The 23,341-nt window shown below is 41.6% G+C and overlaps 1 protein-coding gene across 13 annotated transcripts in view; it reads right to left on the bottom strand.

The window, feature by feature from the left end:
* Window positions 1–47: 47 nt before the first annotated feature.
* tnika (TRAF2 and NCK interacting kinase a) overlaps window positions 48–23,341 on the bottom strand; it is a 63,875-nt gene continuing 40,581 nt past the window's right edge. Inside the window, exons 14-35 of one of the 13 annotated variants that reach the window (XM_075448849.1) lie at window positions 22,056–22,142; window positions 20,849–21,037; window positions 20,009–20,551; window positions 15,744–15,908; window positions 15,033–15,296; window positions 14,098–14,204; window positions 13,730–13,845; window positions 13,069–13,166; window positions 11,886–11,954; window positions 10,680–10,786; window positions 10,402–10,504; window positions 10,020–10,169; window positions 9,818–9,917; window positions 9,491–9,661; window positions 9,262–9,405; window positions 8,917–9,051; window positions 8,342–8,442; window positions 8,030–8,179; window positions 6,323–6,340; window positions 5,247–5,406; window positions 4,057–4,196; window positions 48–3,140 (exon numbers count right to left, since the gene is read on the bottom strand). In XM_075448849.1, the coding sequence (XP_075304964.1) occupies window positions 3,057–3,140; window positions 4,057–4,196; window positions 5,247–5,406; window positions 6,323–6,340; window positions 8,030–8,179; window positions 8,342–8,442; window positions 8,917–9,051; window positions 9,262–9,405; window positions 9,491–9,661; window positions 9,818–9,917; window positions 10,020–10,169; window positions 10,402–10,504; window positions 10,680–10,786; window positions 11,886–11,954; window positions 13,069–13,166; window positions 13,730–13,845; window positions 14,098–14,204; window positions 15,033–15,296; window positions 15,744–15,908; window positions 20,009–20,551; window positions 20,849–21,037; window positions 22,056–22,142 (3,201 nt within the window). In that variant the 3' untranslated portion in view covers window positions 48–3,056. The remainder of the gene's footprint in view (window positions 3,141–4,056; window positions 4,197–5,246; window positions 5,407–6,322; window positions 6,341–8,029; window positions 8,180–8,341; window positions 8,443–8,916; window positions 9,052–9,261; window positions 9,406–9,490; window positions 9,662–9,817; window positions 9,918–10,019; window positions 10,170–10,401; window positions 10,505–10,679; window positions 10,787–11,885; window positions 11,955–13,068; window positions 13,167–13,729; window positions 13,846–14,097; window positions 14,205–15,032; window positions 15,297–15,743; window positions 15,909–20,008; window positions 20,552–20,848; window positions 21,038–22,055; window positions 22,143–23,341) is intronic. The other 12 variants (XM_075448850.1, XM_075448851.1, XM_075448852.1 and 9 more) reach the window with 12 other exon arrangements.

Here is a 23,341-nt window from a genome sequence, read left to right as displayed (position 1 = left end):
TGTGCACAGTTGCGAAAATCTCTCATAAACAGACACGCACAAATCTCTGTAATGCTAGTTTAATTTATTTCTCTCTTACAGCATCTCTTTTTACAAAACAGATAAATCCCAAAACAGGACATTAGTAATGCTCTTTCAAAATAAAGAAAACACAAATTAAACAGAATAAAGAATACAGTGTATCGTCTTTGAAAGGAGAGACCTCAGCATTTTCCAAATGGAAGAGTGAGTTCAAAGATGGACAAATACAGTAGTAATGCCCCATTCCCACTTGATCAGTAAACATACACTCAGACGCATGCATGCAAACCCGGGGAAGACAGTGGTTTCTTCATCTCTTTATTGCTAAAATGTTAGCCTGTTTGGATCAAGGAATCAAACGTACGGCTGCACAGAAACAGCTACTGTATGGAAGAAAAAAAAATCCTTGAAAATTGAACAGAAAGACAAAAAAATAATTCAAAAGAATGAACTTGAGTCTGCCTAAAAAGGATCACTGAATAATTGCTGAATTTGTCTAAATCATGCATCGCTATTCACTTCTTAACCGATATAGGGAGTTATTCAGAAGGATGGCAGCAATTTTTCAGACTTCTCTGAGTGTATTCGGTTGTAAAACAGTGTGCCAGCTTAATGTGAAGTTCATACGTTAATTTATGGTGTCATAAGCCAAGATTGTCAAAACTGTTTGCAAGATTTAAAAGCAGCAACACAGATTAAGTTTCTTGGTGTTTAATTTAAACAACTCAAATTACAGTTCATATCTGAGGACAGAAACCGTTTCTTTAAGCATGATGATGTCAAAGTGCTGGCCTTGAATCAGATATTTTTGTATTATTGCATATCATCCAAAAGTGATTATATTTCACACGAGTTCCCTTAAACCAAAGTAAAACCAAAGGCTTGAAACTCTGCAATTGAGCCCGTTTTGGAGTAACTTCACTCTCAGACATGATTTATATCAGTAGATCTGATTTGGAGCAGTAGATCCACAACACTAGTCTGCAGTACAGTGCTCTTCCAAGTAGAAAAGCCTGGAAAAACTAGTCCAGCTACACTGGTATTTGAAAATGAACTCCGTATGTGCTGATGATCTGTACAAAGTAATTGGAAGGAAATGATGGGGGGGGGTTTATCACAGCAAATTCAGTTGCTCCTTTCAAAGAACAAATCAAGTCTTGAGATTATTATTGTGCATCTGCATTAGAGAAGAAAAACTATTTCAGCAATGTGTTAAAGTTAGATTATAACACACACGGACCCCAACACATCCCTGTTATGTAGCCACAGACGTAAAGAAGAACAAAGAAAACCAAATAAACACCAGCTATAAAGTGAGCAATCATCTTTTGGCCTCCATTTAAGTTTTGCTTACATCATGCTAGGCACTGTACAAACAGTTAGGAGCCAATAATCTGAAGAACCAAATAGGGAGGAGCTTGATTCAAAAGGACACCACGGTTTTTTTCTTCTTTTTTTTTTTAACAATGAGTGCTTCCACATGCGCACGGTATTTGGGATGAAAGCTCAGATCCTGTTGAGGTCAATTCAGGATGAGCAGTTTTTTTTGCGTCTTCATTATCTCCTGTGGTACCTCTACATGTTTGTGTCTGTGAACAGCCAAAACACTGCCGTGTTTAAAGAAACAGGAACATACCCCAAAAACCAACCACTTATATTGCCTGTTTAAATTGCATGGTGTTCAGAAACACCAACCCATAAACTTCATCCTAAGAAGATAATATAATAACTCTGCATGTAAACAAACTCAATGTGGCTTTGTTCACATTAGGTAAAGGTTCACACACAAAGAATGAATTACTTGACTGTTGCAGGACATTGATTTCAATGTCCTGCTTTGATCCATACTTGATTTGAATGGGACCCATTTCAAATCAAGTCAAACACACACACACACACATGCACACACACGTATGCACATACACACTAACATTCACTCCTGATTTCAGAGACAAGGATGTGCTGTACATTTGAAATTTTCAAAGACTGACTGACTCCAAACTGTTCCATGGAAAAAGAACAGAAATGAACAGAGATGAACAAAATGACGCTCACGTTGTTCATTTCATTTTACAGTATATCTGATGCAGCACCTTCAGAGTTTAAAGAAGTAAGAGTGAGGAGACGGTAATGGTGATGATGATGATGTGGGAGGAATGACAAGAGGAGGAAAAAGGAGGGGAGACGACAGGATGGACTAGTGGTTTCATTTTAAAGGGACAAAGATGTCATACTTGCATATTGTTACAACACACTTGACAGCAGAGTGTGTTACCGCATCTCTATCAGTGAAATACGATCGAACAGTGAATAACAATTCGGTTAAGTCGGAGCGCTAAAAGATGGCACGGGGAGGATGTGGCGGATGAGTGGAGCGACAAAGAGGAAGAGGAAAATCAATCCGGCTGTCTGCTTTCATCAGCGACACTCAGACTAGATTTGTCATTTTGCAGCTGCCCTCCCAGCACTGCCTCATTCAGAAATATATTTAGATTTAGATGAAATTCTATTCATACTCTGCTCGTCCAGCCTGGGAGGTGTAGCTCCCAGGAAATAAGCTCACACATGGCGGATAGGGAGGACGTGAAAAGGGAGGATGTAAGAAGACTGGAAATGGGATGACTAGACCTACCAGGGAGAGAGGAAGGAGTTGAGGCTTAAGAAGAAGGGACAAGAGGAGAGACAGAAAAAAGGAAGGTAAAAAAAGGATGGTGTAGTGGATCACTACAGTTGTTGAACACTTGAATGGACTGGTCCATTCTGTAAAAACGGGGGTGACAGAAGAAAAAAAATGAGAGAATAGGAGAACAGCAGTGGCACCAGTTTGCCAGTCAGTTGAGTAACAATGGCTTCTGCATGACCCGACTTAATCTAGGATAACTTGTCTCTCCATATCTGTTTTTCTACTTCATATTAGTTTCTCCAGTGTTACAAGAGTCTTTCGGTCAATCGTGTTGAGAATGTGCGGTGGGCCGAAAGGGAAGTTAGTCTGGCTGGCTGATGGGAGAGTGAGGCAGAGCGAACGAGGAGACGCATCACCAGTTCATCATAGAGTTTCTGTTGAGTGTCATGAAGAAAACTTGGCTGCTACCTCCCGAGCGCACAGATGCAAAGAATACCTGGAGGAAAGAATAGAAAAAAAAGAATGAACCTAAGTATTCACAGTGGTAACAAGACAATTACTATGGTAGAAAGGTTATTTTGGTGTATCGTGACACGAGTAAGTAAAATAAAATAAAAAAATAAAAATAAAAAACATGGATCAGCATTATGCTGGAATACATCAATATGTGCCTGTTTGGTGCCTTTTTTTTGTTTTGACACAGTCTATACAAACTTAATCTCCAAGAAAAGTCAGTAACAACAAAAAATTAAAAATGAAGCCTGTAACTTTTTTAAGCCTTTTTGAACATTTACTCAACATTTGTTTTTCATCGTCTTAAACCGACTTTGTTGTATTTAGAAAATACGACGCTAGCAACACGCTCAGAAAGAGTTCGGGAGAGCGGTAGAGAGACTCATTTGGTCAAGAAAAATCACGTTCGAGTTCCAAAACAACATCTCTCAATGGAAGACACCACAGAACTTTGCTCTTTCAGCGTCTACAGTGCATAATATTGTCAACAGATTCAGTGACTCTGGGGAAATCTCAGTGCCTAAAGCCCACGGCTGCTTTCACAGTCAGGATACACACCCTGAAAATACAAGATCAAGTAAATTTTTGCCACTCTGTGCCATTCAAGGTCTTGGGGATTGTTGGAATACTCCAACAATTAGAATACTCATTTCCTAAACAATTAAAAAGTGTAAATGAGAAAGAATGTTGATGTAACATAAAGGTAAAAAATGCCTCTATTCCAACTAATGCGGTCAATGAAAACATTGAAAATGATTTCTTTTAAACTGTGTCTGTTAAATAAAGGTTCCAAGGAATGAACAAAATCTAGCATTTAGCTTTTGTTAAATTTGCATGATTAACCAAAAAATAAGAGTGGCTGAGAAAGAGAGAGCATTCTTAGTTTCACAGTGTGTTACCTTATCGTTCCGCTCACACAGGAATTTGAGTCTCTGGGCTCTCTTGTGCATGAAGACTCCATCCAGATGACCTGTCTCCACAGAGCGGATCTCTATAGCTTTCTCACCCCAGCCCATAATCTGATTTGAGTGGATATAGGCTGAAAGAAAAACAAAAGAATGCAGACTTTTGGCTAAGTATGAAGCAAACTGAAAGGAATATATAATCTTTCTTTTCAAATATTCAGTTCATCGTGAATTTTATCGTTAGGGAGGTTATAGCAGTACCAAGTTATGGAATGAAACTTGGATTTTCATTTTGTTCCACACTACACAGATGTCAGTTGTTCGGGCTGCTGCTCAGCTTTCCTTGAAACTAAAGATTCAAAGGACATTTGAAGTAAAGCTTGCAAAGTTAAGTTTTTCAGACAGGTTTTGGTTTCAGAGATAGCACTTTAAAATAAATCATGAAGCAAAAACAATGGATTAAATAAACCATGCTTGTGCTTGGTGTAGAATCTGAAAGAACGGGCACTTGTTTACAGGTGCAATTCCCCTGTCGGCCACAAGAGGACAGTAACATCCAAGAAATGAATATGATTTTTTTTTAGAAAAGGGAGGCGTACCAGCTCTGCCTACTTTTTTACTTGCTCCTTCTCTCTTCCCACGCTTGTTACATCTATTATTGATAATTCATACACTGTAAATCGTTAACCCTTACTCCTTACAACCTCTGTATTGTTCTGCTAGCAGCTCTGGAGGCCTTCCAGTTGAAGCTGATGTTATAAACTGAATCCTGAATTCCATTAAACCCTAAATGAACCCCATTAGCACAGTTCTGAGAGACTTCACAACACTTTTGATCTACAGTATGCAGCAACACAAACACAGGGGCTGGAACTAATTTTAACATACACTGTTGCGGTTAGTTTGATGCTTAAAAATTGTTTTTCCCTTATCTTTTTTAAAAAAAAAATTTTGTGTACAGTTTCCTCTTGCAATTCAAAGGCCTGCCTGGGTAAATAGAGTACTGATTCTGACTTTTCTGGTTGTCTGTCTATTTTTTGTGATAGACTGGTGCACCCCAGTGTGAGCTGGGATAGAGCCCCACAGCAGAATAAAGCGGATATAGCTGATGGATGATTTCAGTGTTGATATAATCCATTTAAATCCACTTCATACACTTCTATACAAGCATGTGTAAGGCATACCAACAGAGGTAGGCATCTCTCCCCACTGTAGCACCACGTCCTTGGTGATTCGACCATAGGTGTTGACGTAGACACCCTCATCCTCATAACACAGCAGCATCTCCATTCCATCAGTCTTAGGCAGCACCACGATGGCATGGGGCGTGACCTGGCTCTGGATCTGATACGGACACACACACACACACACACACACACAAACATTTCAAGCACTCGAATTAAATCTGTCAAATTTAATCATAATCTCCTTTAGATTAAAATATTACAAAGGTCTCATCGTTAGAACTTTAATGCAGCTGAACTCGGTTGGCTCTTCTGTGTTCTATAATCTGCCAACAAGCTGCCAAACATCAGAGGAATCAGAGCACGAAAAGGAAACTTTGCTGCTCGAAAGAGCACGTTCATGGCACTTTAGTCAGATAATGCAAATAACATCAAAAGCGGCGGGGTACGAAACAGGCACACTTTAAAGGTTAAATCTCTACACATACAAAGAATGTTAACTATGTCCCGCAGGTTAACACGAGGCATGACCCGAGACTGCAGTTCAGCAGTACGACAAGCGGTGAACAAACTTATCTTATCCCATGAAAATACACATTTTTACACAAGAGCTCAAAATACAAATTACTTATTGCCACGCACTTCTGCTTACTCTTGCCAACATTAAGAAAGTATTTACGTTTGCATTCACATGTCAAACTGTGGCGATGTTTCGGTTTAAGATGAGTGCAGTTTTTAGATTAGTGTAAGGCCGCGAAAAACACCTGACAGTAATTCATCGAGTAGAAATGCAATTTAACGGAGAATATTGCAAGTCATTCAAAACAAGCATGCAGTATCTGCGCGCTTTCATTTTTCATTTGTCTTTGCTGGCAGTAAACACAGATTTTGAGAGCCTTGTGATATCTGCTGTGGGAAAGACAAATTTATTCACACACACACACCTATTTCTGGCCAGGTTATGTGTTAATATCTACCCTAGTGAACTGGAATGTTCACGTAGACCGTGCAGCACTACACGGGTTTCACTAAAACATCTATTGATCTAGTCTATAGGGTGGATGGCAGCACGTCACCTTCGTTTGTTTGGCACACTGGAGGAGATTTTGACGGGAAGGGAGAGAGAAGAGGCATGGATGAAAGATGGAAACAGCAAAAAACAACCACAGTGATCAAGAGCATTGATTCATAATGCATTGGCATGCAAAGGATTGCTGGTTTCTTTGAGTAGTCAGGCGAGTAAAAGATCAGCTGATCTCCAAAAGACGAATGGCGAAACGTTCTTTACAACGTGTTGAACGTTGAGATTTGTGTATATCTTGGTTTTGAAGAGTTTTACATTCAGAATGGGGAAAAAATATATTAAACAAAAGAACACGAGGTAAAAGCTTTGGGCAGCACATGATTTTATATCTCTCAGATAACCGTCACGAATGTCTCAGACCCGATTAGCTTTTTTTGGGCTATATTACAGTCGAAATAATTGTAGGGAACAGCCTGACAAGCTTCATAAAAAGTCAAGAGCATCAATTAGTAAACACGGGCTCTTAAAAGAAACTGCCTTGCAGCCTGAAATCAATGAAAATAATTGATGCAGGCACTGACCTGGGAAACATTTTACTGGTAGATGGAAAATCAGATTAATTTAGATTGCAGAAAATTCTGAAAGCTAACATCACACAGTGTGTTGAAAGACGCTAAAGACACAGAGAAGGTTGCCTCTACATCAGGGTAATGATCCTTAAAAAAAAAGAGATTAAAATCCACAACAGACAACCTCAAGAGGAACAGAATGAGCACTTGGCATGACCACACATAATCAGAAATCCTTCGATGGACATCAAAAGAGCAGCGAATGCAAGACGGCCAAAGAATCTCAAAGAACTGGAACTCCTCTGGAAGGTAGATGTGGGCGAAAATGTTACAGATAGAAATGAAAAGATAGAGAAGTTTGTGATGTTCAGCCTTACACCTTTTGGAAATCTGTTAATGTTTTTCTCGCTTGAATATCCACAGGAATGGGAAAGTGTTTGCATGCTGTTGAGTACATTATCGAGCTGAATGCATGGTACACACAGCAGTTCGCACCTGCTTCCTGTTTTCGTATCCTATTCATCTGTAAAACATTGTTCTAAATAAAGACTATGACTGAACTGCTGGATCACCAGGAAACAAACTTATCTGGAAAAAATCCTGACACTCAAAGACAAACTTCATGACTGAGGAGTGATATAATGAGAAGACTTACTGACTATTTCCGTGTCTGTCTGCATTGTACAAGAGCAGTACGCTGTTTTGTTAGTGACAATGCTCTTTGGACAACCTTTGTTGCCATGGAAAACCTGGCAGAGGAGGCTCGGTCTTCATGTTCTGTAAGTAGATCTCTTCAACCTAGTGTCTGTGTGTGTGTGTTCTGTTTTCTTAACATGGGTGGTCCAAGCCCCAGGCACCACATTTAAAAAACTAAAACTAAAAAAAACTGAAGTTGCTGAAATTAAAGCCGACATCAGTCCTTCAATTGCACGGCAGTAAATCAGTCAAAGGGAATGTAGAAATGCCTACATTCCAATCCACACGAGACAGCATGCAATCGAGGTGACCTTGATAGCATCTGGTAATGCAGCAGGACTTGAAGGAATGAAGCGATTACAAATGGACTTCAATACTTCACATACAAATTTGGATTCAAATTAATAAGGACTCAAAGGGCCTTGGTCGGAGAACAAAGAAAAAAAATTCAAAAAGCCACAAAGAGACACGTAAAAATACAGCCCTGCGCTTACGTGTGAGGGGATGTAGATGTCGTAAGGATTGCCTGAGTCCACATCGATGACATGGAAGCCCACGCTGGAGCCATAGATGACCTTTAACCTCTGACCTTCCTCCACCGTCAGGTCAACCAGCTGGGGACGGTGCTGCAACTCAGTGAATGACTGAAAGTCAAGACAGGGAGGGGGAGTCAAGACAACAGCGTTGAGCACAGAGATACGGCACTCGTTTCACGAAAATCTTGATATGTGTATAAAAAGAGACTGAACGTTCATGAGAGTTTGGAATACTGTGCTGACAGTAAGTGCACGTCTCTACTTCTGTACCTTGAAGGCCATGAACTTGTGGTAGGGTTTGGGCGCCCAGGCATAGATTTCCACAGAGTTCTTAAGTGCAATCACCAGGAACTTAATCCTCTCATATTTAACTGGAAACATGACAAAGACAAAGACAAAACAAATGAAAAATGCCACTCTTTGTTGTCTTCAGACTGTTACATAACCTGAAGATTATCATATGATAAATAACTGCACTTTCTTTTATGCCTCCACATTTGGATCATGTTACCGTGTTCCCACTGCAGGTCTTAATATAAAGCAAGATGACAGATGTTTGGAGTTTGTCAAAAAAAAATGTCTACAAAATAGTTGATAGGCTGGGTAAAATGTGAATAGGCTGGAAATAAGAGAACTGGAAATCATTTAAAAGCCATACTTCACTGAAAATGGTAAAAATATAAAACCTTGATTTTAAAATAATGCCAATGGGATTTTATACAGTATGCAAACTACTTTGGAAATGGGATGCAAGGAAAAAAAAATAAAATAAAAGGCATCCATATTTGGATTGTGCACCTACTTCCCTTTCAATATAATACAAAATAACAACCAATGATTCTTACCAACTTTATAATGCACACAGCCCTCTAGTTCCCCGACCGTTATCCAACCCTGCTTCTTCTCAACTTCTGGGTCGTTGTGTAATATTCTGTTCCTCAGCCAGGACAAATAGTAGACGCGCAACTTATTCTTTTTGCCTGAAAGAGGTTCAACAAACAGAAATCAAGAAATCTTGTTTCACTGCAGTGATCGCAATAAACAGCGACTGTGACAGACGGACTCTTTTAAGAAAGAATTGTGATAGTAAACTGAAAATGTGTACTTCTCCCTTCTTTAACTAGAATGAGCAGCGACATGTTTTCGGATATGATCATGTATACTGCATAAACAAAGAATGTTAAACCAACCAGATATGGTGACTAGCACATTGAGGCCCTCCAGCACATCCATCTGGAGGAAGCGCCGCCTGGTAATGAGGTTATAGACTTTTCCCTGTCCACTTCGGTCAAGCAGCATTAAACCGTTTTCTGTCCCCACCAGCAGGTTTACACCTAAACACACACATGCAGATGAGAGTCGGAGGGACAGAGAAACTGCTTGTGTGTAGTGCTGAGGATAAACAGCGCTCCTCCTTACCCCAGAGCGCAGCACACAAAATCTCGGAGTTGAAGCGTTTCTTGTATTTGCGGATCTCCGGTGTGTCACTGTGGGGTCTGATGTTCGTGGGGTTGACATTCACCACCGAGATCTTTCTGGCTTCGTTTAGTCGGGCCTGCTCCTGCCTCAGCAGCTCATTGGCAAACATGGCTGACGTGGCACGGAAAGATTTAAAATAAATAAATCAATCAATTAAAAGCATTAGGATGACTGCAGATGCAAAAACTAACAGCAATGGAGCGATTTTTTTTGTTTAGAACAGAGATAAATGTGACACCCTATTCACACCCTACGTTACGCTGCTACCTTCTGCTGAGTTCTCATCGTCGTTTTCACTTGGAGAGGTTTGATAGACCCGTGGATCAACAAATGGAGTAAATGAGGATTTGGACCCGCCCACACCAAACTGCAAAAAACACACAACAGTGACTGTTCAGCAGTAGCCTCCATGAAGCAGCAACGACACGCATTATTTCCACGTATTATCAGGTGTCGGTGTGTGTCTGACCTCAGCCATATCGCTCAGCTCCTGCAGGGCTGTGGTGGGTGTGGCTGAGGGAGAGTTGCTCTGTTGTACCAGGTCAGGGAGGTTACCATGGTTACTGTGATTCCCGAACCCATTACTTTCAGTGTGACCACCTCTTTTCCTCTCCTCTGCCTGAGAAAAAAAAAAGAGTACTATATATGTCAACAACAAGCGAGCTCAAGTGAGGACAGTTGACAGAAGAGAAGATAAATGAGCGATGAAGAAGGGGATAAAGTTTAGTTTGATGCCAGGACATAAACAAAATCATCATTCTATCGGCTTTTATTCTTCTGTCTGAAGTCGTGTAGCCTGTGTGTGTGTGTAAGCTTGAGTCTGAGTGTGTACGTGTGATCACATTCATCACCTCTCTCATCACAAGAGTCCCGTCCTTGGAGCTATTATAGGCATCTCCCAGAGCGTCCTCTGCCAGCCCTCCGTACGACTCTCCACTGCTCTGCACCGCTGGCCTGCGGCACACACAGTCGATCATTTACTGACAAATTCTGCTAAAACTATACAGACACATTTCTGGCAGGACGCACATCCCAAACACATGCACGTCTTCGAATAAATTAAAAGTGACAGGTCAGGCTTCATAAAAACACAAGATAGGGAAAAATGCAAGCAGAGAAGACAACCTACATGATGCGGGGGATGTCACTAACGGCAACAGTCCCATCATGCCCCACCGTCTCCCCGTCCTCATCGCTGCTCTCTGACTCGTCACTCGATGACGAGTAGTCTGTAACCTTCATCAGAGCAAGAAGCAAAATCAACTTTTCAAAAAAAAAGAGGAGACTCTCTTTAAAGACAAACATATTTCTTGCAATTCTTGTCTTCCATGAATGCAACAAATGCATCATAATGTACCAGCAAAGGCAGCGGAAAAATGAGACATTGAATGTGACCAAAAGAAGCTCTACAGGGCGACCATTTAAGGTCCTACTTAGAACAATGCCATAAAGTTTAACAACGTTTATCAAAAATTGCAAATAAGATAACTCAAGTTAAAAAATTCCTCTCAGATTAAGTAGTGAGATGGGGAAAATGCTCTCTTCAATCCCGCTGCAGTTCACTGGAAAACATGCTTTATGTTTTGGTATTTTGACCTGCCATGAATTCATGTCACCTTATCTTTTCCCTTCCGACAAAATATTACAAAAAAAAAACCAAAACGTTTTTTCCTTTGTTGAGTTCTCACCAGTCAGACATTTTCATATCATAAACTGTACGTATGAAGATCCAGTTAAAGAAAATCTGACGTTCACATGTTTATTTGTAGGATTTATTGCAAGTGTGCCGGTGACACTGAGATTATTTTATTTTGCATTCCTAATTCAGTACATTCAGGAATGTATCCAACCAAACTATTTTTGAATTTAAAATTTCAGCGGAATGTTGGGCGATGCCTGTGGAGCTGACGAATCAAAGCCCACTGGGCTATTTTGAAGGAGAGGCAGCTTTTTTTTTATAGCTTTGTCAGCCTATGCACATTTCCAGAAGCAAATACCACCCTGCCAGCTCATGGGAACATTCAGGTGGACATTACTACTGAGTCCCAAAAGTTAAACTAGTGTGGAAATGCCCAAACATCTGTATTATCTCGACCAGCAGTGGTGACAGGTCTAAAAATAAGTCTAATTATGCACATCTCAATGAGAAAATTACCCTTATTCTCACTCGATTCCTCACCTCACCAAATAAATCCTATTTATGGTCTCAAACATTTGAGTTTTGGGTGGCTATGGTTGTCTTTTATGCAAAGTATCTATGGTCTGAATGTGGCTATTGCAGTTTCAAGCAAATATATCAGACTCTGCATTAACTTTAGAACAAATATCACTGCACCTTGACTGGAGGTCTGCTACCTTCCTCTACCCTCAATTCTCTGAGTTCCTTGGCCAGTGCACTTAAATCCTATCAGAAGGGATAGAGGAGGGGAGAGGAAAAGTCTTTAAGTTCATCAGTTCTGTATCATTAGTCCTGGAACCTGAGGGGAAAGAGACCTAATCACATACAAGGGCAAAAGGAGAGCAAATAGGATCAAAGAGTAGGACAAGCCATCAGCAGCATGACAAGAGACAAACTAATGTGTTGTCTCACACACTCACTTCTGAGCTTGTAAACCTTACTGTCATGGAACAAGAGTACTGATTGAGAGCATTGATTTCAGCTAAGACTTTGAAGAGTTTTTGTCGTAAGGATTGATGACAATCAGCACTTTTATTCACTCACAAGCAAATGTCAAGTCATAAGAAGAGAGAAAGACAGAGAATCAAGCCTGCTATACAACTGCAGGGTAGCATTACTCTGACCCTATTTAACAGTCATCCACATGCCAACTTGCCCATGGTTTCTCCCCTCCCCTCCCCTCCCCTCCCCTCCCTTTCCTCCCCATCACCCCCCCAGCCGATGGATCAGACCAAATCATGCAAGCAGGGAGGGGGAAGGGACCGTCGCACACGACGGTGGGCTTACCAGCTCCTCCTGACCAGTAACCATGACAACAAAGAAACAGGAAAAGAGATTCTGTGAGACTGTTCAGGTGCTTGGCAGTTCAGCTCACACACACATTTCCACACACACGCAAACGCATGCATGGAGGAACACAAACTTGCTCAAGCACACGCCCACTCTGTCGGGTATGTGTGTCGAAGCACACATGCTCTGCTATTGCCACGGCACCCTGGTTTTTCAGAGTTGAACGGGGGAAAAAAATAATAATAATAAATAAACTTCTTGTGAGAGCAACTAACTCCACCATGCCAGGAGAAGAAGAGGGACTCTGAGGATCGAGGCAAAGGAAAACCAGGATAAAGAAAAGGGGGCTCGATTGTCACTAACCTCATCTATGGCTTTCTTATAGCTCTGAAGGATTGAAGGAAAATAGAGAGGCAGAGAAAGAAAGAGAGACCAGGTGAATTGTAGAGAAAAAAAAAAAAAAAGAGGAGGAGGAGGCCTGCTAAAGATTCCCAGAGAGGAGATCGCTTTGATAGGGAGTCCATCTGTGGGTGTCTGTGTTAAAACTCACTGCAGGTCTGCTGGGTCTGGCTGATTCACGACCCTCCTCTTGTTTGAGTTTAACCTCCTGATTGGGTCCTGGAGGAGATCTTTCCTGCTTGGTTCGGCCTATAAAAAAAAAACAAAAATCAGATATCAGTTCAAATATGAAAATTAAAAGCTACTTCCTCAACCTGTATCGATTCCATCAGCCACTCAGTTAGAAAATGTCGTTATCTGCTTTCAACATGATTACAAAATAGAACACCCACCAAACATCTAGGAAAATGAATCTGCCCTTCAACATCCCCTCTATGCCATATGTGTCAGAGATATTTCCATGCATATCTTAGCTATCCCTCTGGCCTGTTGGTTGACACATCCCCCTATCTCCCTCTCTCATTTCCTCTTCTGTATCTCTCTGGAGGCTGAGAGCAACAGGGCACATCTGACAGGTTGATCAGAGCAGAACTGAAACTGACAATATCCTGCCGAAAGTCTCAGCAGCCACGTGAGTTTGGATCTCTATCTGAGTTTGCACAAAAGTTGTGCACACACACCAGCTTTTAACATGAACACGAGCAAGCAAACATAGATATTTACCATTTCAGGTGTGTGTGCAGCTATTAGTGTTAAGAGTGCGGCTCGTGTGTTAAAGGGTTTCTAAGTGAGATTCCTTTTTCTGTTTGTACCTCTCCTCTCAGCTGAGCCTCCCTGAGATGAAGGGGAGGAGGAGGATGATGAGTTGGAGGAGGTTCTTTGCAGCATGGCGTCCAGAGAGAGCTCAGAGCGCCGCAGGTCCGGATTACTGAAACAGGATGAAAACATTTTCACTTCCTTTGTTGTATACAGTACTTTACAACATCAAAGGCAAATAGTTCCAAAAATAGCGACAGCACAATATGATGGGACTTCAATGAATAGTGCTCTACAGTGTTAAAGATACAATTTTTGTATCTCTTTCTTTTTGAGATACACCAAGTAATAACACTTGAGAACTTATCTAGATAAGAGAAAGGACGCAGTTCTGTCAAAAACAGTTTTTTTGGGGTTTTTTTACCTGGCCCGTGCGAGCTGAGAACCTGTACGAGGGCCCAGGCCCACACCGCCATTAGGGGAATTCTTCCTGACCAAGGCTGGAGAGATAGATGTGGTCCTCTGGGGGACCTGGACATTCACAAACACACACACACAGAAAAAAGTTGGCAAAAGGCAAGTTGGTCCAACTCAACTGCTTCCACTGGGGAGGAATTTACCTTCTTTTTTAATCTATACACTGGTAATCCACAAGAACCTTAAACCATCAGCACGATGTTCTACAAAGTAGGAAGTGTTCAGAAGTTCAAAAATTCAGTTGGAGCTTAGATAAAAACTGTATACTTAATGCACAACTTGGCTGGTTCTAGACCTTCGAACCACTTTACTCCTTAAAGTAGGTGAGCTCTTCTTTAGCTCAAGTGTTTCGTTCAGATAAAACAAAGTCTGGTCCATTGGAGCTGTTTCAAGAAAAAAAGTGTTTTTTTTTTTTTTGTCCCACGTCTAGACGACTTTGCTGCATTCGGGTTTGTGGTGTGAAAATGACTCACCACACAATTTCAGAATAGAAGACAATGTGATTTTAGCATGATTTCAAAAGCTAAACCACCAATGAATCAATTCACCTACCCACAGTCCAGAGCAAATTAATCAATCTGCAGGTTTGGGTTGGAATACATATCTGTGATATGCTAATTTCATACTTCAGCGGTCATGAATATGCCCTGCTTATTTGACAACGCCCATTTCTTTGCAATGATTTAGACACTGGTTCAGTGTCAGTGTTAAACTCAGGTAGATATTGGGACTTGTAATGATTGGTAAAATAAAATAATCAATCAAATCAAATGCCCTCCTCCTCGAGTGGAAAAATGATCAGACTGGAGCTATAAACAGAGTGTGATGGGTTGACAGTTCTGTTTGATATAGGTAAGGTAAACCAATAATCAGATTATCAACCTTTGGTGGGATATCCTCTTCTCTCAACCAAGCCGTCCTGTCTCGATCTTTGTCTCTGTCCCGATCTCGTTCCTCCCTGCCAGTGATGCGCTGTGGGGGTCCCTGGGTGTCAGAGGTGGGGTCCGAGTTCTGACGGGGAATCTCGGGCCTTGGTGAGGCCACACCAACACCCTCGCTCATAGCTGAGCCCGTCTGGTCCTGCAGAGACTGGGAGCCAGACATGGAGCTGGAGTGCGTCTTCACAGGAACCAGGTGAGCCATCTGCTGGAGGGAGAGGACAGAGGAGGAGGGAGCGTTGAAGAGGATAGGTGAGGTGGATGGGAGAAAGTGGTAGGGACAGATTTAAGAGGCGTTCCATGGCGTACAGTTCAGAGAAAACAGCAGTTAAGAGGTGCGGTAGAACAGGAAAAAAAAAGATGGAGACGGCAAAAAAGAAGGTATAGACGCCAGAATATAGGCATTAAATGGAAAGAGGAAATGGAGATTTATAGGGCGAGAGATGAAAATGATAAAAAAAAAATAATAACACAGGAGGGAGGGAGACAAAATTGAGACAAATAGAGACAAAATGATAAGAAAGTCTGAACTTTGAAAGAACGGGAGCAAGCAAGGAGCCGAGAGGTGTGTGTTTGTTTGGATATTCAAGTCTCTAAGAAACACTCCACACATCAACAGCATTCCTTTTCCTCACGCATACCCAGTCACACACACCTGTGGTTCGATGGCGCGGTGGATGGGTGGGGTGCGGGCAGGCTGCATGCCTCCGCTGCTGAAGGACTCTGAGCGGGGAGGGAGGGAGGGGTCGGAGATGCGGTTGGACACTTTGTGCTGCAGCGCTGGGGAACTCTGTCTGTTCAGCTTAGATCGCTCCTCCACCTGAGACAGGTCACACACCACTGTCACTCACGGCACGGCACAACCAATCACCATGCCTCACCCACAAAGGGTATCAGTCCCTCCACCGCCATGCAGCTTCTACAAGCCATGACACGATCTTAAATCCCTTCAGTTCTGTATGACAACAACCACAATGTGGAATAAAAGTGATGATGATTGTAAAATTTATTTAGTAGCCTTACTTCACATCATATGTCAAACTTTCCAGTTTTTAATTACACGGCAAATAACACCAATGCCCTGAGGGGAACAATGAAAGTCTTGTTTTCATAACTCTAGTCATGACTCGTCTTAACCGACTCTTGATTTAAACAACGTTCAATCATATCCAAGCTTCATATTAAAACCCTCGGCAAAACACATTTACTACCTAAACTGACCGGTTTAGGGTGTCAGCTTGGCACATGCCAGCTTAGTTTTGGGTTCACCACCATCTGCCAAATCTTTGTCCCTGCCCATCTAATTGTGGTTGTGTGTCTTCGCGTCCCACATACAGCTGAGAAGTAAAAGAGTCTGATGGCTGCAGGAAAAGGTCAAGAGTGATCCCTAATCTCCTTCAGCAGGCGTCACATTCAAAGTGGAATAATTGACTCGAGTTTGTTCAAGTGTCGCGTGCACACATTTAAAAATATTTTCAGCATCTATTTTCCACAGAACTGTAGGAGTTCTTGCGTGTGTCATTTCACAGGTGCGCACATTTCTGTGCGAAAGACAGAGAGCTTCTCTTGGCAGTGTGATCTGATTATCAGATTAACTGCTGTGCAGTTGGAGAACGCTGCAAGGAACACACCCAGAGGCCAGTATCACACTCTAACGCTCTAACAAAGGGAAAAATAAATAAATTAATATCTCAACAGACCGGTGGATTAACCTACATAGCTCACCAAGGCACAGTTTCAGTCCCACCCACGTAAAGTTTTCATAGGAAACTTTCTACATGCCAAGGTTTTATGTAAGAGAGCATCAATCCAGTCCTTACCAGGTCATAAAAAGGTTAAGACAATCTCCAATGAATAACACATGACGTATAACATCATGTTATTACTTAATCAACAAAAATGCTAAAAGAGTGTGTGAAAAACAAAGTAAACCCCATGGCTCAATAGTTTGTAGGAATACCTTTAGCAGTAATAACTTGAATCGATCGTTTTCTGCTCGACGTTATCAGTCTCTCATTTTGTTTTGTAATTTCAGTGCACACTTTTTTTTTAAAAAAGCTGCCTCAGTTTATTGAGGTTTTTTATGCATTTGTTTATGCACAGGTCCCACCACAACATTTCAATCAGGTTAAGGTCTGGACATTTTAAAATTGTGATTTTATTTGATTTTTTTCAGCTACTCCGTTTTGGATTTGTTGCTGTGGTTGGGATCATTGTCCTGTTGATGACCCAATTTCATCCAAGTATTAGCTGTTGGAGAGATGGCCTCGCGTCTGACTCTAGAATACTTTGGTATACAGAGAAGTTCATGGAGGACTCAATGCCTACAAGGAGTCCAGGTCATGTGGCTGCAAAACAAGCCCAGACCATCAGCCCTCCACCACCGTGCTTGACAGCTGGTATAAGGCGCTTGTGCTATTGTTTGGCTCGGTTTGGTTTGCACCAGACATAATAATGAGCATTATGACCAAATCTCTCCAGGACATTGTTCCAGAAGTCTAGTGGTTTGTTCAGATGAAAACTTGTTCTGTCTTTTTCTACTGTCACTGCACAGCCACAAACTTTAATGTTTCCACTCACCTTAAGACTAGTAACCGTTTTATTGAATGTATTGTTAAATGCTTTCCACTTGTGAACCTTTTGTAATCTTTCTCACTGTGGAATGATGGACTACAAATAGTTTGGATATGGCCTTATAACCCATCCCAGTATGATGGACAATAAAGATATATTGTTTCACATCCTGCTTCTGCATTTTGTTAAATAAATAAGGAAACAATTATGTGTCGTTGATGTGAAGTTGTATTTATTTCTAATTTTAGGACTTGGAAAGAACCAAATGACTCTTTTTAATGTTTGCATCCACAAAACCAAAGAACTGACAGGGGGTTTACTTTCTTTTTCACGACTATACGCATGCAGTGAGATCTATCCCACTTGGTGGCTCTCTGTAATTCCATACGAGCTCATAATCCAGCAGTGTTTTTCAAGATTATGAGCTGGGACAAGACAACTATGCAATACTCTGTAACATTTTGTTAGTTGTTCACATAAAATGCAACTACTGATGAAGCATTCAGTTGTAGACACACAAGAGCTCATGGAAAAGAATCATTTGGAGGTTCAGGAGAAGTAGAACCGCGACCATAGTCGCGTTTGATCTGTGAAAGCAGTGCACAGTCAAGGTTAGGATAAACAATGACTGACCTACAAGAAACAGAGAGATTATTGTTAGTGCATCTCTTTGCAGAAGAAAAAAAACCTTTGGATGGCGCGACTCAAATCTTCATTTTACATATGTGTTCAGGTCATACGTGTTCAGATTTGTTGATAGCTACCCACCCAAAAGCTTTTTCTACCACGAGAGGGTAAAACAGAGTATTGGAAGACGTTAATTGTAGACAATGCCGCATCTAGATAAAGAGGAAAAAAGACGGGCATCTTCTTAGGATTCTGTTTTAGAGAAGGATCCCACCACCACTTGGCCAGCACCCGTTACCAAACTGGAATTAGATTAAATACTTGACTGACCTAAATGGAATCTGGGATGGGCGGGTTTCCCCGATGACATCATACCCAATATGTATGGGAGTAGGCCCGTCAAGATGCATTGTGGGGAACTGCACCATAGAGGTTACAGGGAGCTGGGAAACTGGTGCAGGCTTGTAGTTCGCTAAGCTATTTACAAATCAGGGTTATATTAGACTACCCCTAAAAGTTGGCACCTCACCTCTGGATCTCAGTCCCAATAGAGAATTTTCATTAGAAAAAAAAAAATAAAAAAAGAACAATTCTAAATATGTATCATGAGTAGATAGATGTTTTACTTTAAACTAAAATGCATTTAGCTTATCAGGATTATTGTAAACATATTATTGTTTCATGCACACTGTGTGTGAAAGTATTTTCTTGTGCTTCTACACTTCTGAGCACTTTTAGAGCTTTATAGTGAGGCGATTTCTAAAACATGAAGATGCATCAGTTAACTTAGCTCATAGTCAATGGGTAATAATTTTCTTGAGGATGATGCAAAAGAGGCTTGGGCACGAAACCCTCCTTAAGTTTTCAACCAGTTTTAAACTAATGCTCAGGGAATGGATTTTATTTTTCAATAAAAAAAATATAGAAGTAAAAGTGTGTGTGTGTGTGTTTCTATATACATGAGCTTTGGAGAAGAGTTTATCACTCTGGTCCAACAGATCTGATGGTGATCTGGGTCTGGGATCCAAAGGGAGAACCATGTGGGGAGCAATTTGGTGTAGAGTAAGGTGACACGAAGAATGGAAAGGCTTTCTGATTGGATGGTAGGAGAGTGCCATCAAAAGGTGGAGAGTATTTGTTGGCCATGCTGTACCAGGGGCTCTCAGGGGACAGTGAGGATGCGTTACTGTTGGACCGGGATACTGCAGATCTGGGGGAGTGCAAGGGTGAGTTTTGTGGAGAGGCGCGAGCCGGAAAGCTCAGAGGTGGGCAATTTGGAGAGGTCAAGTGTTCGGAGGAAAGAAAATGTTTCACATTAAGATTAGCAAGTTCCTGTCTGAGTACGTCTGCAGGGGCAGAAGAGCTAAGATTCAACATAGATGAGCTAACTCTGACTGGATTCTGCATGCCTCTCTTGACTCCCCTGTTCACATCAGAAGGAGAGCAATAATCGGGGACTGTGAGAAGATGGCTACTGTCTGAGGAAGGTGAGTAGGACCCTCTACGTCTGTTTAGGGCTGATTGCAGTGCGTTTACAGGGAAGGACTGGGAGAGGGGGTCAATTTGGTCAAATTGTTCCTGGTTTGAGGGAATCCTTAGGTTCTCATCACTGAGACTTTGCCGCAACTCTTCGTGCCACCCTCTCTGATATTCATCTTCTACAGGTACATCTCTTCTATAGCAGGGTGAAAGCGACCTGAGACGGGGTTTGGCACCAACCAGTTTGACTGCAGGAATGGCAGGAGAGTCAGATCTGAGCTTTTGAGCCTGGACCTGTCCTGGAGCCTGGGGTTGAAGAGCATTAACCTGTTGGTCAGGAGGTGTTAGTCTATGGATGGCTGTCTGACTTGAAGCAGAATGAGGCCTACCTCTAGGTTTCTGTTTTTGCTTAATTTGCCCAGGTGGGCAAGGCTTGGGAACTGGGTTAAACTGACTGACTTGCATTTGACCAGAATAATCTTCATAGCTCCTATTAGGTCCCTTGGGGTCATGAACACCCCTCTGACTTTTCCTTAACTCTCTGACTTGATGACTTATCTCCTGCTTCAACCTTGAATCTAGGAGTTCCCCAGATTCTGATGAAATACATATTTGGGGGAGGGTGGGGGAGAGGATCTTGGCACCATGGGATGGGGTTCGCATAGGGGCCTGAGCTTTCGGTTGGCCATGAGAGCTGGAGGTTGAGGCTGGCTGGTTGAATGACTGGTGATGCTGAAGGTTGGAGCGAGGTGGGTTACCATGAGCATGCTGCTGCTTCTGGACCTAGGAGTCAGAGTCAGAGGAGTGTGAGCAGTACAACAAACACTCACTGTGTGTTTATAAAGGCAACAATGGCAATAACAATCACTTTAAGAGTCATTCTGGTCAAATCCTCCAACGACTTTCTTTTGCTGTCTTCACAAGACTGACGCTTCTCATAGAACCTGCTGAATAATTCACAATCATTCACAACAGAAGAAGTCCACTTGAGGTTGACTTTTAAAAAAATTTCATGACTTTCCTCTCATCAAAATGAGCATGCACGTCTTTGGACGACCTGTCATGCATGTCGGGACTTACTTCTTTGGCCCAGGCGGGCTTGTCATTAGGATTAATGACATCCTTGTAGTGGTAAAGCTGTTTCTTCTCTGCTTGCCTTCCCTCCTGCTGCTGCTGTTGGAGAGACACCAGGTAGGCTCTCTCCTGATGGAGCTGCCTCTGAAGACGCTCTGCCTGCCGTTGCTCCTCAATCTGCTTCCGCTTGTACTCCTGGAGAGAGAACGGCGGTGGGTGAATGGGAGGAAGGGAAGGTGACGAGATAAGAGTGGGGCAAAAGGAGAGCATAAGAGAAAAAGGTGAGAAAGGGAACGTGTGTGGAAACGTTAGGTCTTTGCTGATGTGTGGAGTGACAACACACTGATCTTCATCTATCTAGATAGTAAGAGTAAATAATTCCTACTTGTTCATCTAAGTTTTTAAGTTTTTAACTTTGATAGTTCAGGAAACTCCACTCTCACATGTTTTTCCCCACACGTTTGTTTTACAAATACTATAACAGGGAAAGGGGCACAAGCATGTTGCTATTGTCAGATGTGTTAAACGTGCAAAAATCAGTCATCACAGAAAAACAAATATAGACAACTGGAATCAGATACACATACACATAAACACACATAGGAAAGGAATGGGTTGACATTGGGAGGGATGGAGGCTGGGAGGATAATGCTATGAAGTTAAGAGGTCACAACATCACAGTAAAAGCCAGGGTTTTGGTATATGGGGTCACTGCTGTGCCCTGTCGAGTTTATGCTGGCTGGATCTCAAAAGGTTTCTTTGCATACTCTTCATCACTCTGAACTTATATCTAACCTCCCACTGCATGAAAAGAGAAGGACATAAAATGCATCGTATAGCATTCTGAGTACATACAAAGCACAACCAGACAAGACAGGGGTGCTTAGAGAACTTCTCTGTGGAAAACAACAATGTCATATTCTGTCTGTGTCTATGCCAAAACAGTATATTTGCACCCAATGGGGGGCCCGTTGAGATCCGGCCAACTTAATAACACTATACATGCAATCAGTAATTGGAATAAATTCATCAGAGGCATTAGCATCAGCTTCATGTTTTACATCAAATCAACTAACAAGCTGGGTCTGCTCAGACTGCAGATTCCCTCAGTCCTTTTCCTCTGTTCAACTGTCCCTCGGGTGCATGCAGTGGGGACAGGGACCACATGACACAGATGAGGAGCAGTAATAACACGGGGGAGGGTTTTGGTTACCAGTAATAATGCCTGTTCCTGCAGTAGCTGCTGCTGGAGAATCTCTAACTGCCTCTGTTCCTCTTCCAGCTGCCTACGTATATATTCCTGAGCAGCATGTCGACACAAGTGGAGAGAAACAGTTTGAGAGAGGAAAAAATTGGAACCTTGGGAAAAACAACGTACAGTGTGAGACAAAGACAGAGAGGGGGAAATGTGGAAGATAATCTCCTGAGGTGGCTGTGGATGAGGAGAGAAGACGGAAGTGTGAGGCTAAACAGTCCTCAAAAAAAAGGAAAAAAAGGAAAAAACTGGGGAGAAAAAAAAAAGGTGGTGTGAGGATATCATCCCAAATCAAGAAGACAACAGAGGAAAGAAGCAGAGTGGTCTTTTCCACTGAGATGACAAGAGCTTGAATTGTTAAAAAAGATAAACAAGCCACTCAGAAGAGTGGCAGAATTTAGAAATATCTTGAAAAAGTATGCCAGTATAAGTAAGGGATCCCAACTTCAGAGACAGGGCTCAGTAAAATAGCAAAACTATGACATTGGATCTAAAATCCGTTACATTTTCTTTGCTTCTAAAAAAAAAAGAAAAAAAAAAAAAAAAAAAGGGCCTCAGCTAAAACTTCGAGGGAAGGACAAATACGATTTGATGTAGATATGTTTTAGTGGCTTTTTGCCATAGAGAACATAATAATGAAAAAACATAATAATAGTAATAACGATAAAAACAGAAAATGAGCTAAAAAGACATCAACTAAAAGAATGAGAGTGAGAAACACCAAAAGCCTCTTCAGATGAGAGGAAACACAAATCCTGCCAACACCAACCAAGGGAAACTCAAAGTTAGTTTTATGCAGCCTCCACGTAGAAAAACTGTGTGATTAACAAGGCTAGACAGAGAACATTTCAAGTATTTTACGAAATCGTTTGGACATAACGTTGAAGTAGATTTTAGGAAATCGAAAGCGAGTTCAATAAGAGCATTAAATGAGTGCAATCAGTTGTCTCACCATTAGCCATTACCTTTCTGATATGAGTATGTAAAGTATGTTTCTTGATTTTTTTTTGACAATCATTAACTGACATTGATCTTGAAATGGGGTTCTTTGAGCATCATCTGTAGAATTAACTGGCTGTTAAAAAAAAAAAAAGAGTAAACAATCCACCCGCAGTAATAGTGGAGCAAACAGGGGATGCCTTTTTGACACGTAATGCGTCGAGTTCACGTGGGAGCCGTGAATCCTTGAAAATGCTTGAGTTTTTTTTAACGTGGCATTTTAAAAGTGTGGAAAGTGTTTGACA

Source organism: Odontesthes bonariensis, chromosome 17 (assembly GCF_027942865.1).
Source record: "Odontesthes bonariensis isolate fOdoBon6 chromosome 17, fOdoBon6.hap1, whole genome shotgun sequence".
Taxonomy (NCBI): domain Eukaryota; kingdom Metazoa; phylum Chordata; class Actinopteri; order Atheriniformes; family Atherinopsidae; genus Odontesthes; species Odontesthes bonariensis.
This window is presented reverse-complemented; position numbering and strand designations above follow the sequence as displayed.